The sequence below is a fragment of the Balaenoptera ricei genome, chromosome 17 (assembly GCF_028023285.1).
Source record: "Balaenoptera ricei isolate mBalRic1 chromosome 17, mBalRic1.hap2, whole genome shotgun sequence".
NCBI lineage: Eukaryota > Metazoa > Chordata > Mammalia > Artiodactyla > Balaenopteridae > Balaenoptera > Balaenoptera ricei.
In genome coordinates this window covers 25,938,014-25,956,923 of record NC_082655.1, presented here as the reverse complement: position 1 = coordinate 25,956,923, position 18,910 = coordinate 25,938,014, and the positions used below count along the sequence as shown (strand labels likewise).

Sequence of the window (18,910 nt, the reverse complement as noted above, 5' to 3'; positions counted from 1 at the left end):
CTGTTCTACAAAGTATACATTATTTTTTAAGCGGCATAAGGTAATATATCCTTTTTGTGTGATCTTGGCAGGAAACAGAAGTCATCTGATACAGTTTTCTTCTATCTCTAAGTATGCGCTTTCAAACCAGTGCAACAGGAATATAAGAAGTAGTATGTTTTATGTTTAAAGACTCTCCGTAGATGCAGTGACATGTTTCTTAAAAAGCCTGCAGGGACCTGCAGATAGATGGGCTTTTGACAAAGGTGGTGTAGTGGCTCCTGAGTCCATCATCTTTTGCCCTTAAAAGTAAAAAGTGAGGCTGAATCCATGCTAGGGACAGTCCACTAGCATTTACTCCTGAAGTTGAATGTCAGCCATAGCATGGTCTCAAAGTCTTTCAAAGGCTTTAATGCCTAGTAGGAGTGCCGGTCCTTGCTGAAACGAATCTATAATCAAATGGCCTGAGCTTCCCTTTCTTTACATGGATTTTTATTTCTTATGGCAAAAACACTAGGATTAGTCAACTGACACATATGACATATGAAAAAGCTTTGTAATAATCATGTAGAATAGGGGTTTTCTTCTGCTTTAAACAAAAATGGTTTATGTTTACAGTGTAAAGTTCTTATTCTCTACTCTCCATCTCACAGAATATTCTATTTTTCTCTTTCCCCTTTTAAACTGTTCTTTCATGTTTCTTTTTTTTTTTCTTTAATGTCAGCTCATTTCTCCCTTTTATCTCTTTCCTCTTTCTAACTCTTGTCTCATCCTCATACCTTCATGGACAAAAGAAAATATATATTTTTTGGATAATGTAATGTTTGAATATTTTAGGGTCAGAAGAAAATGCAGAGTGCACACCTTGATTAAACATATATTTTTACAACCAATTAGAATTATAGTAATCATTATTTTAATTTTAAGTTTATTTTTATTTTAGACCCTTACAAACACTGAAAACAAACCAAATCATGAATATATGCCTATTGTTAGAACTCTGTTCCTTTTTAACCAATTGTCCTTAAATTTATAAATTGATGGAAAGAAATTTCACAATCCCCCTAAACAGCATATTCTAATAAATAAGTACTATTATCCTCTAGAAAATTGTCATTACATTTCCCCAAAGCCTTTCTGAAAATTTTAATTGAAAGAAAAATCTTGCCTTCAAGGAACTCTAAATTCCAAGATGCAAAAATCTTTGGTGGAAGATAATTTTTACATATAATAACTTTAAAGTGTTATTAAAACAACATATCAACAAATGAAAATGAGTAATATCAAATCCTTTATCAGCACTGCATATAAATTTTTTATCTTAGATCTAATACCTTGAGAACTGAAGTCTTATCTTCTGATTTTATGGTGGAGAATTTGGCAAGCACAAAAACAACTTAAGTTTTGAGTACTTAGATGATTCCAAGAACTATGCCAAGGCTTTAAAACATCTAATAGCCACAATAAACCTATAACTTTCCTGTTTTATTGATATGGGAATTGAGAATCAGAGATTATGTAAAATTTCCAGGATCACCACAATTTCATGTTAAAGTCAAAGCCTAATACTACTACCCAAGACTTAATTAACCCTTATGCTGAGAACCTACTACAATTCCCACTTATAAGGACTTATTCAGTTTTATATGATTCTTTACAACTTTTCTCCATTAATTAGTACATTAACGAGATAAATACATAAACAGAACTTTAATGAGTAATTCATGGATTTACATTTCACTGCTTTGCATATGTAGGTTCTTTGAACACTCTGAATAGATTAATGTTTTCAATAATATTTAAAGATTAATGAGCTAGTTTATGCCTTTCCATAAGTCATCATATCACTCTACTTTTATAATTATCTTGAGGGAATTTTCATCGTATATATGAAATTAAATGAAGACAGCTACTTATCCAGTTATCTTCCATTATATGGTATTAATATTTTCTATCAGTATGTACATAAAGAAACTAAAAGTGACACAGAAATTATGTAAATAATTATTGGGAAAAGTGAGGGAGAAATAATGACTGATTCCTGATATTTAGAGAGAAATATTTAAAAATCTATTGTGAGGCTAAAGAGATTTATTATCATGTGTCTTTCTTCAATTATTAAACTGACTTAAAGCAATGTAATTTCTGATTTATACATGTTGTATGACTAATTTTGGCCTAGACATATAGGAACATTTCTCTCAGCTCATGGTCCTTCAGAATAATTTATTTATTAGTATTTTATAAGAGTATGAAGTCAACATATATTGTGGTTCCTAAGGAAGAACGTTATTTTCTTTTATGAGAGTATAGAAGTATGTAAAGAAGAAGATCTCTTTGTTCCGTTAACCATAGCTCTATGCTAGGTGCAAAACAGGAGGAACATCAAGTCCAGATGATTTATTCTCCTTTACTTGTTGATTGTCAAAAGTATACTTGAACAGGTTAAGAAATTCCACATTATAAATAAGATATAGAATTCCAATTAGGAAATTAGCTTATCAGCCAAAACATAAAGAAAAGCAGTCTTCTATAATGTACATTGAGGTTTGGAGTCAGAAAACCTTATTTTCAAATCCTGCCCCTACTTTACTGCTTATTAAGTTATGTCACTTTAAAAGAAAACTGTTTTACTTCTCTAAGACTCAGCTTATTCATCTGTAAATTCTGAGAGTAACTTCTCCATAGATTTGCTGTGAGGATTTAATTAAATATGTATTTATATTACTCAGCATGAAACCTGGCAAATAGGAAGCATTAAGTAAGTGGTAATCATATTAGAAACTGGTTATTTAGCTGAAGGACGAGAAAGTTGAAGAGTCATTTACAGCTTTCCAGTGTTTTAAATTATTTTTTGTAGGGAGTTTTCAACAAACAAAAGAATAATAAAAGAATAGTTCACATTCCATTTATTGTAGCAGGAAGAACTAAAATACTGGTTGTAAGAAAAACACTCTGTAAATTATGCTAGGTATATCTCTTTTGGGAAGTGGTGATATCAAGTTCCTACAGAGATAAGTGACCATCCATCCTTCCTTTTTATTTATGATAGTCCCAACTTGTACCATTTTCTCAGCACAATTATTAATAATGTCCTGATTTGAATGGTAAAAGATTTAGAGCAGTTATGTCCTATACAAAGTACGTGTTCGATGAATGCATATCACCAGACCTTATCTTTACTCCTTCCTCAGTAATGAGTGCATGTTCCATATAATTTCGATTAAAATCAATTTAGAATATATTTTATTCTAATTAAATATGAGTTAACATTGTACTAATCTGTGTTAAAATATGGTAAAATGTGTTTTAAAAAGTTAAAAATAAAAACTATTGGCACGTTATTTCTTTTCAGGTATGGCAAGAAGTGTTATTAAAAATAGATTTTATATATTTATAAATGTATATGTTATATTGTTTATATGCACACTCATGTCTTCTCTATCAACAAGTGGAGTATTGAGATTATTAAAATAAAGACAAAATTTTGCTTATCTTTTATTTTAAAAAACCTTCCTCTCATTTTCCAAATCACATACCAATAAAACTTTAATGAGAAAGAACTCATTAGAACTATTTCTTAACCTGAGATTAAGCTTTACTACTCTTCTTTTAGTTTAATACTATATAATTAAATTTTTTAATTTCCAGATATGCTCTTGGAACAAAGAAGAAAGAAACTTCCCAGCAGTCTACATTTTCCACATCCATGGAATTCTACAAGATCCAAAAGTCATTGTAATGATCCTGAAATATGATAAGATTCTAAACCATTTTTATAGTTTAGAAAATGTTTTAATCTGCTTCAAATAACTTAGCAGGGCTAAGTTTATAAACTGTTTATTTTATTTATCAATATAAATTGGGTACAACATTACAAAAATATAGTTTGAAATAATGAGATTTCTGGCTAACCTTACGCCATCTACTCATTCAAAGTGTTCCCACTTATATTTGTGAAAGACTGAGAAAAATTCTTATTTTATATTTTTATACATACATATAATTTATAGAGAAGAGAAAAAACATTTATTTACTAATGTATATTTTCTAATTTTTTTGATGATAAAATACGTCCAGAAAAATCAGCTTCTGTGATCCTTAAAAGATAGGTAAATTCCTTACATATTGGCATAGGTATCTTTGCATAAACTTTTAAAAATGAAAAATAATATTTATTTCAAAGGATGGTAGCACATAATAATTCCATATTAATAGCATTCCAATTCTGTGTTATTGGAAATATGTATGTATATTTTCATTGATTGCATTTCATCTCAATTGCATCAAATAGCCACTCTAATTTGCATATTTAGATACATCATAACTAATAAATTGTTTTAAATTAATGTAAAACTATTATATTTGAAACAAATGTTGAAAGATGCATGATAGCTAATTTTGATATACAATACGTACAATCACAAAGCATACAAATTTATAAACTTACCAATACAGGTAGGTAAGGAATCATTCCATTGGGCCAAAGAATTTGGCACTGTATCACACCTAATTGCAAAGGATCCATGGAGAATATATCCAGGATTACATTCAAAAAGAACCAATGAACCAACTGCAAATTCATTGCCAATCCTTCTTCCAAACCTTGGTTCAGGCACAGAACTGCATTGTGTGGAACTTGTTCTAGGAACAGCTGCGTACAAATAATTGTTGACTTTAATTTCATATTTGGTAAAGAAATAGAGATTTCAAAATGAAACTATGCAAACAGATTTCAAAGAAATCTTCACCAACTTGAACTTTAGTTAACAATTTGAATACACTTATAAAAGTTTATACATAATGAAATACAATTCAAAATGAATAAATATTGCTATTGTCATTAAGATTTTTTATTTAAAAACATTTCACTTTTGATCCCTTAAACAACATTGGTTAAGGTTTTTTTTCTGTTTTTTTGTTTGACCACACTCTTATCAATATAAAAATGTAGCTTGAGTAAGATATTTCAATTTATGGAATGATAGCAAAGAGATACATCTTTTTTTTTCTTTTTAAAATGGAATACCAAGCTTACAAAAAACAGGTGTCAGGTTACATAAGGTAAGGTCAAGTTTTTTTTTTTACAGTATTTGGTCCCTAAAAACATAGATTTAAAAAAGCAAACACAGCACTTGATTAATTTCATAGCATGTTCATAAACTTGGTTGTTCAAAATATGTTTGTTATTGATGAAGACAATACATTCAGGCTAAACAGAAGTCAGACAGATTAACAACAATAGAAGTTTTATTTTAATAATCATACAATATCAAATTTGAAATTGCTTTTAGGCTTTATAGGTATGTCCTTCAATTGTGACTTTTTTTTGAGTAAGTAAAATAGAATGATAACAGGATGTTTTTTCTTTTTAAAACACATACAGATGGGATTAAGGAATTTGATAACAGCCCAAAAAATGATAGGATGAATTCCAAATAGACAGATTCCTCATATGTGACTTGAGTGAAAATAACTTCATTTGTTAGAGTGCCTTTTAAAATTTATAATACCACAAATTGTTTACAGAGGGAATACTATTAAGAATGAAACAGTATAATATTATAGCCAATATTATAATTGGAATAAGAGGGTTTAATAAGAATATCAAACCACTAATGTTTATAAATTTATTAGGAATAAAGTTCAAGATACATTTGAGAATAACAACTACAGGATCATACATAATTCAAACAAAATATTCAGATGATAGGTCTTAATTTAGTTTTATATAATGTGGAAGTTTGCCTATAAAAGGTGACAAAAAAAGCTATGTAAACTGACTTTGAATTGCACAAAAACATTTAATAGTCATGAAGAAAGTTTGAATTCTCCTAAGAGAATGAGAAACTAAAATTTTAGAATGGAGTAATGATTTCCTTGGCATGTCTAAGTACATCAGCACAAAATGTTTGTATATTTTTAATTTAGAGTGCTAGACTCTGAGGAAATAGAATATGTAGAGTGAAGCACTGTCAAAAAAAACACACCAGATGTTTTGAAAACAGTATGTTGGGAGGAAGGAAAAGCATGCAGCTAACTTGAGAATGATGATGGAAGCAATAGGTCTTTTTTGACTTTGGTCAAAATAATAGTGCTCTAATAATGGGGGAGGGGACAGGGCAAAACATGCAACTTTTATCTCTCCTTTATGGTTATGAGGATCTCATCATTCAATAACTCTGGACATAGCATGGAAATTGATATCATTCCTTAGTGTGTTTCTATGCTACACGGTCACTTACCTTGATAAACAAAGTGAAATCCCTTAGCTGTTATTGGTCCAACTGAAGTAAATCGAATTGTGATCTGATTACCTGAACTCAGTGGAAGTGATTCTCCTACTCAACAAAACAAACACTAAGATATCATAAATAATTTCATTCAAGTAAACCTAACAAATTATATTAATTTACACTGTCATTTGAAAACGTCAATCTATCTTCTATTAAATTACTTTAATATATCCTACCACTGACAATATATTTTCTTTGGGTTCAGCTTCAATTGCAACCTTTTTACTGGAAGGTTTTTATTACATTTTGATAATATTGCCTCATTCTGTAAAGAATCTTTAAATATTACATTAAACACTACAGACTAAGTGACTAAGTACTATATTTACTTGATTACAATCCCAGAAAATAGTTGGTTATACTTTTCTCAAGAATTTGAATTATTCTTGTGTTTCTATTCTTTTTTTAAAAATAAAGAATGATTCTATTTTCAGTTTATTGCTAATATGGATGACATAAATCTCAACTTTCACTACAATACCAATCAAAATCAGTCTTTAATCAATAACTGATGCATGGCAGTTCTATTAAAGGATACCTGAATGGGATCCTGAGAGGGAAGATAACAGAGAAGATTGCTGAGTTGGCCCATCATACACCTCAACAACATCGTGGAGTGATGTCTGGAAAAATACAAACTGGCCAAACACCACTGATCAACAGGAACCAGGAGAAGCAAACAAATCACCAACCATCCAAAAATGAAAACAAAAAACAAAAAAAAAAATAGAAAGAGGAGGAGAGAGAGAACAAAGTATTACAATTTAATAGTCATCTTTTTTTTTTTCTACCTTTAAAAGAGGATGCGTGTCAATTGGTTGATATGCCTGACACATGTACTTCAGGTCATAAAAGTAATGACCGTGGCTTAAAAGCAATAAAGTTGTAAGAAGATTATTTTTTAAAGTAAATTAAATGGGTATAACATTTAATTTAGCTCAAAAATCATAAGGTTGGAGATTAATACTGTATAATAACTACTTTTTAATTTTTCTATTGGTAGATTCTTTTCACTTTGTGACTCTCTTCTCTTTTTCTAATTTTTTTTCCCTCTTTTAGATGACATAGACAAAGTTTTAGTTTAGGGGATTTATTGTAGATTGCTTTTAAAATGCTATTCCATTATAAATAATAGTGTCACTAGAAAAATATCAGCAATATACTTCTAAGGTATAGCGTTTAATTCACATTCTAAAAATGATCCCTAAACATTTATTGTTAATCCTCTGTCAAAATAAAGACATATTATTTATGATTCCTCAGCAACTGAGATATTTTAATTTCAATTGAGATATAAAATTCTACAAAATGACTGCTTTTTCATGGTAAGTACAGATCTGATGTACTTACCAACAGAGTTTTATAAATGTCTCCTTTTTACTTCATTTTGTACTTTTCCTTTAATAATATATTAACTTTACATGCAGAAACTACCCAAACTATAACTTAAAGGAAAGAACCTGTTACAGAGCAGAAATCAACTAGTGTTTTGTGATTTTAAAAAGTGAAATAGGTAATAAAATTCATCCTTAAAACATTTCATTGAATAGAAAAATTGTGGGGTTTAAAAGAGTATGATTTTTCAAAAGTTTAATAATGTAAAAGCAAGGTAACTTTTATAAATTCAACATTATATTACTGTCATTGAACTATACATTGCACAAATATATATGTATTTTTAAAGTTCTTCATATTTTACCCCTTAAATCGAGGTTATGGTCATCCTATGGTCACATGAAGACAGGCTTGTTCATTTGAAACATGCTGAGTTTTGCATTTGAAGCCACACACATAATACTGTAAACAAAGCTACACGTATTTTTTTTGGCCTGCTAAAATAAGCTGTTGATCTCAGTCCAGTTCTTTGTGGGGTAAAAGAAAACAAACGCAGAGTGTTGTTACTTTGAATAATTCCTGAACCTTAGAGGGCTGACTTTCATAAATGATCCTCCTTAAAACAAGACGTCATGGAAACAAATTTATGTTTCTATCAAATCACATACATGTAAGTCAATTATTTTAATGGTTTATAAGTCATATGAAAAATTTCCAGTTCGACCTTTTTAAAATATCCATATTTGATGGTCTACCAAATCCCAAGTTATTTCAAAAATACTCCTAAAAATATTAAGAAAGTTTTTGTTTTCTACTTGTGCATTTGTTTAGATTGGTGATTGGATGATCTGTTTTCAAATGTGTCTTTTAAAGTTTCTATTAAAATGCAGATGTTGCCATTGCCTTTCTAAGTGCCCCCTCATCCCCCCCAAAATCAAAGTAGACTAATCACAAGAACTTTGCTAAACCAAGTTCGCTGTGCAACAAGACTCTTGATAGATAACATTCTTTCTCTGTATCTTTCTGGGAAGTCATTAGGGAAAAGTGCCAAAATTCAACATCCTTTATCTCTGTCTTCCTAAATATCTCAAATGTTCCATTAGGAAACATGTCCAATTTCCAAGCAAACCACTATATTTACAGACAACAGCTAAAACAACCAATATACACAGTGATCCAAGATCTTTTTCTAAGGAAAAAGGAAAAAAAATACTCCCTCTTTTCTTCTTGTTTGTAGGCTTCTTGTTCTTAAATATTACTTCTCTACAGATAGACCAGAGTTTTGTGTCACCTGTAAATTGGGTATGTTGAGACTATAACTTTTAACAATATAGCCAGTAACACCATATATTTGCATCATATTAAGTAAAGAAAACTGTAGGGCACTCCCTTTTGAGTGATGTTAGCTTGTAATTTATTGTAGTAATTCTGTGATGAGATTGGGGAGAATTGAGAAGAGTAGGGGGTGAGGGAGTTGAGTGCTGAATCTTCCCTTATTAAGGAATCAGTATGCTATTTCTCTTCAACTGCAACCTTACTCTGCCATAATATGGCCAATGGAAATTTTAAGTTAAAAATAGCTTTTATTAGGAAAAATCTCTGAGAGGGTACTGAATCATTATACGAAAGATGAAATTTTAAAGTACATGTTGAATAAGTGTTTTGTAGTATGAAGAATCAAGAACACTTGCATAGTGATCTGATTTCCTACACATTATCAGGTTAACTATTGTCTTACTAAACAGATATGTTACAATTCTGAACCAAATCTCCCCTTCTCAGTCAGAATCTCAAGAATTAAATGGTTACTCCGGCGTTTGCTTCCTCTTTCTGCCTCTAAATGTCTAAATTTACTTAGTTTTCTTATGTTCGGATAACAGTATGTCCTTTGCTTCTAAAACGTTCTGAATAGCCAACCACACCCTTTGCATAGTTGAGACTAAAGTAGGAAACAAAAATGTAAAGATTTTAAGGTGAACCAAAAGGTAACTAGTTGGATGTTGTTTTCTGGTAAGCAAGACATTGTCTAGTACATCATTCTGGGTCCCCTGTGTTTATGGGGGCTGTGGTGCAATGTAAAGGATTATTATTATCCAATGGGCAGAACTATTTTATATCTGTTTGTAAATTCATTTCAGTATTCCATATGTCTGTCTATCCATCCATCCATCCATCCATCCATCAATCTATATTTGGTTCTTTGAATTCTTTCTTGAAGCATTGTAACATCTTACAGGGTCCCTCATTAATTAATGAGTTAAATAAAAATTTTAACACATGTTTATTTTATATTTGTATGGGAGCCATGATTATGCCTTCTTAAAAAAAAATACCTTTTAACACTGATCTAGAAACTAGTACCTCAACCTAATAGCTGGACCACCATTTTTTTTTTCCTAAGGCTACAATTAACCCCTGAGGTCTGGGCTGACCATGCTTTCTGGAATGATTAGCAACCCTCTTCTTTTTCTTAGTTTCCAACAGAGGTACAGAATTCTTTGCATCTCAGCTCCAAGCTCTTCTTTTTCTTTCTCTGGAGATTTGCATGTCGATATTAAAAGCACTTTGCTCTCAAGCTATTAGAGTAGGTTATAAACACTAAGCTGTTTCTTAAATGAGACACCATTTTAAGGAAGTTTCTCCTTCTTTAAGCATAATAGATGTTAAGAATAATGTCTCTAGCTCTTTCGTTAAAAATCCATTTTTATAATGTTATATGTATCACTGCAAGCTAGATATAGGAAGAAAGGGAAGTTTAGTAAGGTAGAAATAAACATGTAAAAATCTCTACAAACAAGCCAATGCAAATAATCTATTATTAAACCTGAAACTACTTCCAAGCCTCTTATTTCCCATATATTTTATCCTACAGTACAGTTTATAAATTCAACTAATATTTGTTGATTCTATGAGGTACCAGGAACTGAGCTAAATGTTGGGGTTAAAAAGTGACTAATACAGAAAGGGCCCCTGCTCTTAGGCCCCATTAATTATATTTGTGGTCATTTAGGTGGCAGCTTACCTTTATTCTATGTATGATAAGATGTTAGATTAGGCAATTAAATTAATTATAAACCAACAATGGTACTTTGGGCACATCTTTCCATACAGATCATTGGTATGCTAATCGTTTAATCCATTCTTCAAAGCAAGTCCTCTACCAACAACTTCTAATGGGCAACATTTGGGGGGAGACCCAGACTGCATTTTAAAGGAATCCATAATTTAGATTTTTAAGAATCACTTAAATAGTCTGCTAAATCACTTAAATAGAGGAAACCTCTAAGTTAGATTATATTGGTTAGGATATTTACCCCAACTTTAAAATTTGCTCTCCCATGAGCAAATAAATTCAGAATGAAACCAGGCATTGTGTCTATCTACTCTTCTTTGCATATGAACCAAGGTTTACTTGACATTTAATTGTTACACTTATCATGTTCAACCAAGACAAAGAGGCAGGGTTCCATTTACTGAGAAGGTCAGCATGGTTTAAGTATTCACCAAACTTAACTTTCAAAGAGCTTTTGTTTCCTGTTCTACACCAAGCACTTTCAAACCCTTTCTCCTTTAATCATGTTTATTTAACTCCTAAGACTTTGTCCATTCTGCTTAATTTAGCCATTTCAAATGTAAGTCAATAAATAATGGAGGCCAGGGATGGAAGAAAGAAACTCCTAAGCACTAGGAGTTAACTGTGAGAATACTCTGTGCAGACCAACAGTCTCTCTGAAAATATCATTGTGGAAAACAGTACAGTGGGTGCTTAGGGTATGACAAAACACACTAAATAGTGTAGTACCCAGAGGGGTGTGCATTTGTTTAAAATATGAATCAACAGAACAAAGAAGTTAAAGCTCCCTTTTCCACTAAACTCTACTCTGGAATATTGCTGAAATGTTCCACCACTGCCTAAGCAAGTCAGGAATTTTGGATGTTACATTTAATTTTTGTGCCATCAAAATAACACTGTACAGACAGCCTCTTCAATAAGTGGTGCTGGGAAAACTGGACAGCTACATGTAAAAGAATGAAATTAGAACACTCCCTAACACCATACACAAAAATAAACTCAAAATGGATTAAAGACCTAAATGTAAGGCCAGACACTATCAAACTCTTAGAGGAAAACATAGGCAGAACACTCTATGACAGAAATCACAGCAAGGTCCTTTTTGATCCACCTCCTAGAGAAATGGAAATAAAAACAAAAATAAACACATGGGACCCAATGAAACTTAAAAGCTTTTGCACAGCAAAAGAGACCATAAACAAGACGAAAAGACAGCCCTCAGAATGGGAGAAAATATTTGCAAATGAAGCAACTGACAAAGGATTAATCTCCAAAATTTACAAGCAGCTCATGCAGCTCAATATCACAAAAACAAACAACCCAATCGAAAAATGGGCAGAAGACCTAAATAGACATTTCTCCAAAGAAGATATACAGATTGCCAACAAACACATGAAAGAATGCTCAACATCATTAATCATTAGAGAAATGCAAATCAAAACTACAATGAGATATCATCTCACACCGCTCAGAATGGCCATCATCCAAAAATCTACAAACAATAAATGCTGGAGAGGGTGTGGAGAAAAGGGAACACTCTTGCACTGTTGGTGGGAATGTAAATTGATACAGCCACTGTGGAGAACAGTATGGAGGTTCCTTAAAAAACTAAAAATAGAACTACCATACGACCCAGCAATCCCACTACTGGGCATATACCCTGAGAAAACCATAATTCAAAAGAGTCATGTACCACAGTGTTCACTGCAGCTCTATTTACAATAGCCAGGACATGGAAGCAACCTAAGTGTCCATCGACAGATGAATGGATAAAGAAGATGTGGCACATATATACAATGGAATATTACTCAGCCATAAAAAGAAATGAAATTGAGTTATCTGTAGTGAGGTGAATGGACCTAGAGTCTGTTATACAGACTGAAGTAAGTCAGAAAGAGAAAAACAAATACTGTATGCTAACACATATATATGGAATCTAAAAAGAAAAAGAAAAAAAAAAAGGTCATGAAGAACCTAGGGGCAAGATGAGAATAAAGACACAGACCTACTAGGGAATGGACTTGAGGACACGGGGAGGGGGAAGGGTAAGCTGGGACAAAGTGAGAGAGTGGCATGGACATATATACACTACCAGATGTAAAATAGATAGCTAGTGGGAAGCAGCCGCATAACACAGGGAGATCAGTTAGGTAGGTGCCTTGTGACCACCTAGAAGGGTGGGATAGGGAGGGTGGGAGGGAGGGAGATGCAAGAGGGAAGAGATATGGGAACATATGTATATGTATAACTGATTCACTTTGTTATAAAGCAGAAACTAACACACCATTGTAAAGCAATTATACTCCAATAAAGATGTTAAAAAAAAAATAACACTGTACAGAGACTCACTGATTTGGCAATTAATTAACTTTAAATGAGGATAATAAAACAAACGTGGATGTGGTTACTGTTATTCAGTGATCAGGATAGGAGTTATTGAATTAAAAAATAAAAATTTAGTTTATGCAAAAAAAGAAGGGTTTCAATTTTGTTTTGTCAAATTTGTTTTCCTCTCAGAAGGGACTAATTCACAGAGTATCCCAATGGCATGCTAGTGTAGGGAGGAAAAAACTCAGAATCAGACTGGGCCATGACTAAGGGAACTGATCTAACCACTTCTGGGACAGGTGGTGAAGAGTTAAAATGTCTAAGAGGCTGTGGTAAATTCAGGTCTGATTCAAACTTGCTTTGATGCAAAAGGGTTCTAACCTGGTGGAGGAAGGCCCAGTAGGTCTTTCTGGGCAGCAGTAGCTCTAGTAGTCAGATGGGTAGTACCTTATTGATTATGATGTCAAGGTACTGCAGTGACAAGATTTGTTAGCTCCATGACAGAATGGATAAAGCAGCTTAAAGACTGTCAGCATCTGCAGCTGAGCAGATTTAGAGGACAAATATTTTCAAATAGTCAATCTATGGGTCTGAAATGCCCTAACAACTGTCTACTGAAGAGTGAAGGATTCCGGTTCTGGAATCAGACTCTCAAGGATTGAACCTAGGATAAGCCACATGAGAAAGTCACTTCACCTTTCTGTGCCTCAATATCCACATCTGTAAAATAGGGATAATACAAGTACCTAAGCTCACAGGATTGATGTGACTATTACATAAATTGATACTTGTAAAACACTTTGAACAGTATCTGAAACATAGTAATAAATATTAGTTACTAATAACTCAGTTTTGTAAATATATATGCTACTAATTGAACCCAAATGTTTATTGATAGGCAAAATTTAATTGAACTTTGATGTTAAATAGCATATCTTTTCTAATTCTCTGCTTTCTATACATGCATATTTAGAACAAATGATAGAACTGATTGGGTTAGAAGAGTATTACAGCTATTTAAGCCAGGGTTCATTTGTCTTTTGAATTCAAAATGGCTATGTACTTCTCTAACTACTTGATTTTACATTCTATCCTTTTGGATGAAATATGAAAATGTAATTAGCAGCTTTCTATAAGGTCTAAGAAAAGGGCTACAAGGTGAGAGAGCATTCATCTTTTGTTTTGTTTACTCCCTTCACCTGAAGTCCATGCTGCTCTATTGCAAAGGCATTGAAACTCCATCACAAAAGAAATAGTTTCACACAGAAGGGAGGCTGGGCATAAAAAGGAATAGACACATACAAATTCCTATTAGATCTCAGCTTGATTCTCAACATGCCTGGTACTCCTTTCGCAAAATCTACACATTCTTTTGTATTCTAGAGTTCATTCTGATAATACTAGGCACTCAGCTTGTTGGTCGCTCCATTACAAATTTTTTAACAAGTCACCTCTGTTGTTCAGCTTGCATTTTATTCACCAACACGGCACAGAAGGGCACACACATGTGCACCCACACTACCAACAGAACAGAAATAAAGAAGATTCAAATCAAGGATGTGTTTACAACTGGACTTGATTATGTGCAAAAGCATAAAAAATAACTGTTGGTGACATAATCTATCAAAAGTTTGTCTAGCTTTATATGAATTTTGCCTCATACTTTCATCTCATATGAGTATTTCAAAACAATAGCGTAGAAATGTCCATGCATGCAAAAGGCTTCCTTTTACAATTAATAACCTGTACAGAACTCTTTGCTCTCTGTATGCTCTGGCTGTGAAACTACTTGTGTAAATAGCTTCAAGGTTGCATTTTGGGATCATTATACTACCACTTGGATACCTCATGATGTTAAAGGCTCTGTCCCTTAAAGATGATTACAAGGTATCCAATTAAAACTTCGAGTTGCACAACAATGTGAATGTACTTAGTGCCACTGAACTCTGCCATTAAATATGGTTAAAATAGTTATGTTTTATATTGTATGACTTTTAGCACAATAAAAAAACTTTTAAAAAACCTTCAATTTTATGAAAAATATATATAGATGTAAGTTAAATATATGACAATTTACTTTCAAAAGTTCTAAAAAGCAAAACTTTTAAAATCAGTCCCAAATAAAATCAGTGTGTTACTTATTTTTAGAACACCATCTAGCACTAGAAAAGTTTGGTAGAAGTTGCATTAATTGATGTAATAAGTGAGAGCTTCACCAGTATTTTGGGAAGTGTTACATTTTTACGTATCAGGGAGATTCCAAATACTCATGGTTATTATTATAGTACAATACTATTAAACTATGAACTCACAATGAGGTGTGTTATACTAATACAGCATTTTAGTTAAGGTGAGCCAAGTGAATCATATATCAATTATCTAGGGGCTACTATTGATACAATATCTACACGGAAGCTTGGCTCCATCCTGGATGCTGGGCCAATTTTGCCCTAGAGCAAACAATCTCTAAATTCTAGGTTAGCAGCTCACAGAAAACAATGAAATCATTCTGGCTCTGAAAATAAATATAACAAAATTTTATTATTGCTATTTTGTAATAATTAGGAAATAAAAGATGTTACTTAATAAAAATTCATTGTTCTGACCATGGCACCCAATTATCCAGTAAGTTACAAGCTGCAGAAATCTAGTCTTACTTTGAACTCATAACAGTACATGAAATCCTAATTTATTTTCCTATAGTAATGTCTTGTGTGATACTCTTGTCAATCCATAAACTAGCCTTACTGAATAAATCCGTAATAACTACTTTCAGGCTTCTCTAAAGCTGGCTTTCTATCTATAACGTGACAATTTGCCTACTACCAAAAATTCAAAACTGCCTATTTGACATATTTTAAATATATAGGCATTGTAAAAAAAAAAAAACAAAAAAAACAAAAAAAACCCCACTTGTAGCAAAGATAGTTCAATTTTATTTAATTGTTCCGGGAGCAAATATCCATTCAACTGCAAGCCAGTAGCTTATCTGCAATTTGGCAGTTGTAACATTTCCCAATAACTGAAAATTAATTTGGTGTTTAAAAAGCAATGAGAGGGGAGGAGCTTCAAGATGGCAGAAGAGTAAGACGCGGAGATCACCTTCCTCCCCACGGATACATCAGAAATACATCTACATGTGGAACACCTCCTACAGAACACCTACTGAACGCTGGCAGAAGACCTCAGACCTCCCAAAAGGCAAGAAACTCCCCATGTACCTGGGTAGGGCAAAAGAAAAAAGAAAAAACAGACACAAAAGAATAGGGACGGGACCTGCACCAGTGGGAGGGAGCCGTGAAGGAGGAAAGGTTTCCACACACTAGGAAGGCCCTTCGTGGGCGGAGACTGTAGGTGGCGGAGGGGGGAAGCTTCGGAGCCACGGAGGAGGGGGCAGCCACAGGGGTGCGGAGGGCAAAGCGGAGAGATTCCCGCACAGAGGATCAGAGTGGACCAGCACTCACCAGCCGGAGAGGCTTGTCTGCTCACCCGCCGGGGCGGGCAGGGCTGGGAGCTGAGGCTCGGGCTTCAGTCGGAATCGCAGGGAGAGGACTGGGGTTGGCGGTGTGAACACAGCCTGAACGGGGCTAGTGCGCCACAGCTAGCCAGGAGGGAGTCCGCGAAAAGGTCTGGAGCTGCCGAACGGGCAAGAGACTTTTTCTTCCCTCTTTGTTTCCTGGTGTGCGAGGAGAGGGGATTCAGAGCACCGCCTAAACGAGCTCCAGAGGCGGGCGCAAGCCGCGGCTATCAGCGCGGACCCCAGAGACGGGCGTGAGATGCTAAGGCTGCTGCTGCCACCACCAAGAAGCCTGTGTGTGAGCACAGGTCACTCTCCACACTGCCCCTCCAGGGAGCCTGTGCAGCCTGCCACTGCCAGGGTCCCGTGATCCAGGGACAACTTCCCCGGGAGAACGCATGACGCGCCTCAGGCTGCTGCAACATCACGTCGGCCTCTGCCAACGCAGGCTCACCCCACATCCATACCCCTCCCTCGCTGCAGCCTGAGTGAGCCAGAGCCCCCGAGCCCCCGAAGCAGCTGCTCCTTTAACCCCGTCCTGTGTGAGCAAAGAACAGACACCCTCAGGCGACCTACACGCAGAGGCGGGTCCAAATCCAAACCTGAACCCTGGGAGCTGTGCAAACAAAGAAGAGAAAGGGAAATTTCTCCCAGCAGCCTCAGGAGCAGAGGATTAAATCTCCACAATCAACTTGATGTACCCTACATCTGTGGAATACCTGAATAGACAATGAATCATCCCAAATTGAGGAGGTGGACTTTGAGAGCAAAGATATACATATATTTTTCCCTTTTTCTCTTTCTGTGAGTGTGTATGTGTATGCTCCTGTGTGTGATTTTCTCTGTATAGCTTTGCTTTTACCATTTGTCCTAGGGTTCTGTCTGTCCGTTTTTTTTTATTATTATTACTTTAAAAAATTTTTTTCTTAATAATTATTTTTATTTTTTATTTTAATTACTTTATTTTATTTTATTTTATTTATTTCTTTCTTTCTATTTTTTCTCCCTTTTATTCTGAACCGTGTGGATGAACGGCTCTTGGTACTCCAGCCAGGCGTCAGGGCTGTGCCTCTGAGGTGGGAGAGCCAAGTTCAGGACACTGGTCCACAAGAGACCTCCCAGCTCCACGTAATATCAAATGGTGAAAATCTCCCAGAGATCTCCATCTCAACCCCAAGACCTAGCTTCACTCAACGACCAGCAAGGTACAGTGCTGAACACCCTATGCCAAACAACTCGCAAGGCAGGAACACAACCCCATCCATTAGCAGAGATGTTGCCTAAAATCATAATAAGGCCACAAACACCCCAAAACACACAACCAGACATGGGCCTGCCCACCAGAAAGACAAGATCCAGCCTCATCCACCAGAACACAGGCACTAGTCCCCTCCACCAGGAAGCCTACACAACCCACTGAACCAACCTTAGCCACTGGGGACAGACACCAAAAACAACGGAAACTACAAACCTGCAGCCTGTGAAAAGGAGACCTCAAACACGGTAAGTTAAGCAAAATGAGAAGACAGAAAAACCCACAGCAGATGAAGGAGCAAGGAAAAAATGCACCAGACCTAACAAATGAAGAGGAAATAGGGAGTATACCTAAAAAAGAATTCAGAAAAATGATAGCAAAGATGATCCAAAATCTTGGAAATAGAATAGAGAAAATACAAGAAATGTTTAACAAGGACCTAGAAGAACAAAAGAGCAAACAAACAGTGATGAACAACACAATAAATGAAATGAAAAATTCTCTAGAAGGGATCAGTAGCAGAATAACTGAGGCAGAAGAACGGATCAGTGAACTGGAAGATAAAATAGTGGAAATAACTACTGCAGAGCTGAACAAAGAAAAAAGAATGAAAAGAATTGAGGACAGTCTCAGAGACCTCTGGGACAACATTAAATGCACCAACATTCGAATTATAGGGGTCCCAGAAGAAGAAGAGAAAAAGAAAGGGACTGAGAAAATATTTGAAGAGATTATAGTTGAAAACTTCCCTAATATGGGAAAGGAAATAGTTAATCAAGTCCAGGAAGCACAGAGAGTCCCATACAGGATAAACCCAAGGAAAAACACACCAAGACACATATTAATCAAACTATCAAAAATTAAATACAAAGAACAAATACTAAAAGCAGCAAGGGAAAACCAACAAATAACACACAAGGGAATCCCCATAAGGTTAACAGCTGATTTTTCAGCAGAAACTCTGGAAGCCAAAAGGGAGTGGCAGGACACATTTAAAGTGATGAAGGAGAAAAAATCTACAAGCAAGATTACTCTACCCAGCAAGGATCTCATTCAGATTTGATGGAGAAATTAAAAGTTTTACAGAGAAGCAAAAGCTAAGAGAATTCAGCACCACCAAACCAGCT

The 18,910-nt window shown here is 34.5% G+C and overlaps 1 protein-coding gene across 1 annotated transcript in view; it reads right to left on the bottom strand.

Annotated features, from left to right (window-relative positions):
• CSMD3 (CUB and Sushi multiple domains 3) overlaps positions 1-18,910 on the bottom strand; it is a 1,171,706-nt gene that overhangs the window by 170,042 nt on the left and 982,754 nt on the right. The window contains 3 exon segments of the mRNA XM_059902305.1: positions 4,430-4,633; positions 6,225-6,320; positions 6,814-6,927. Coding sequence (XP_059758288.1) covers positions 4,430-4,633; positions 6,225-6,320; positions 6,814-6,927 — 414 coding nt within the window.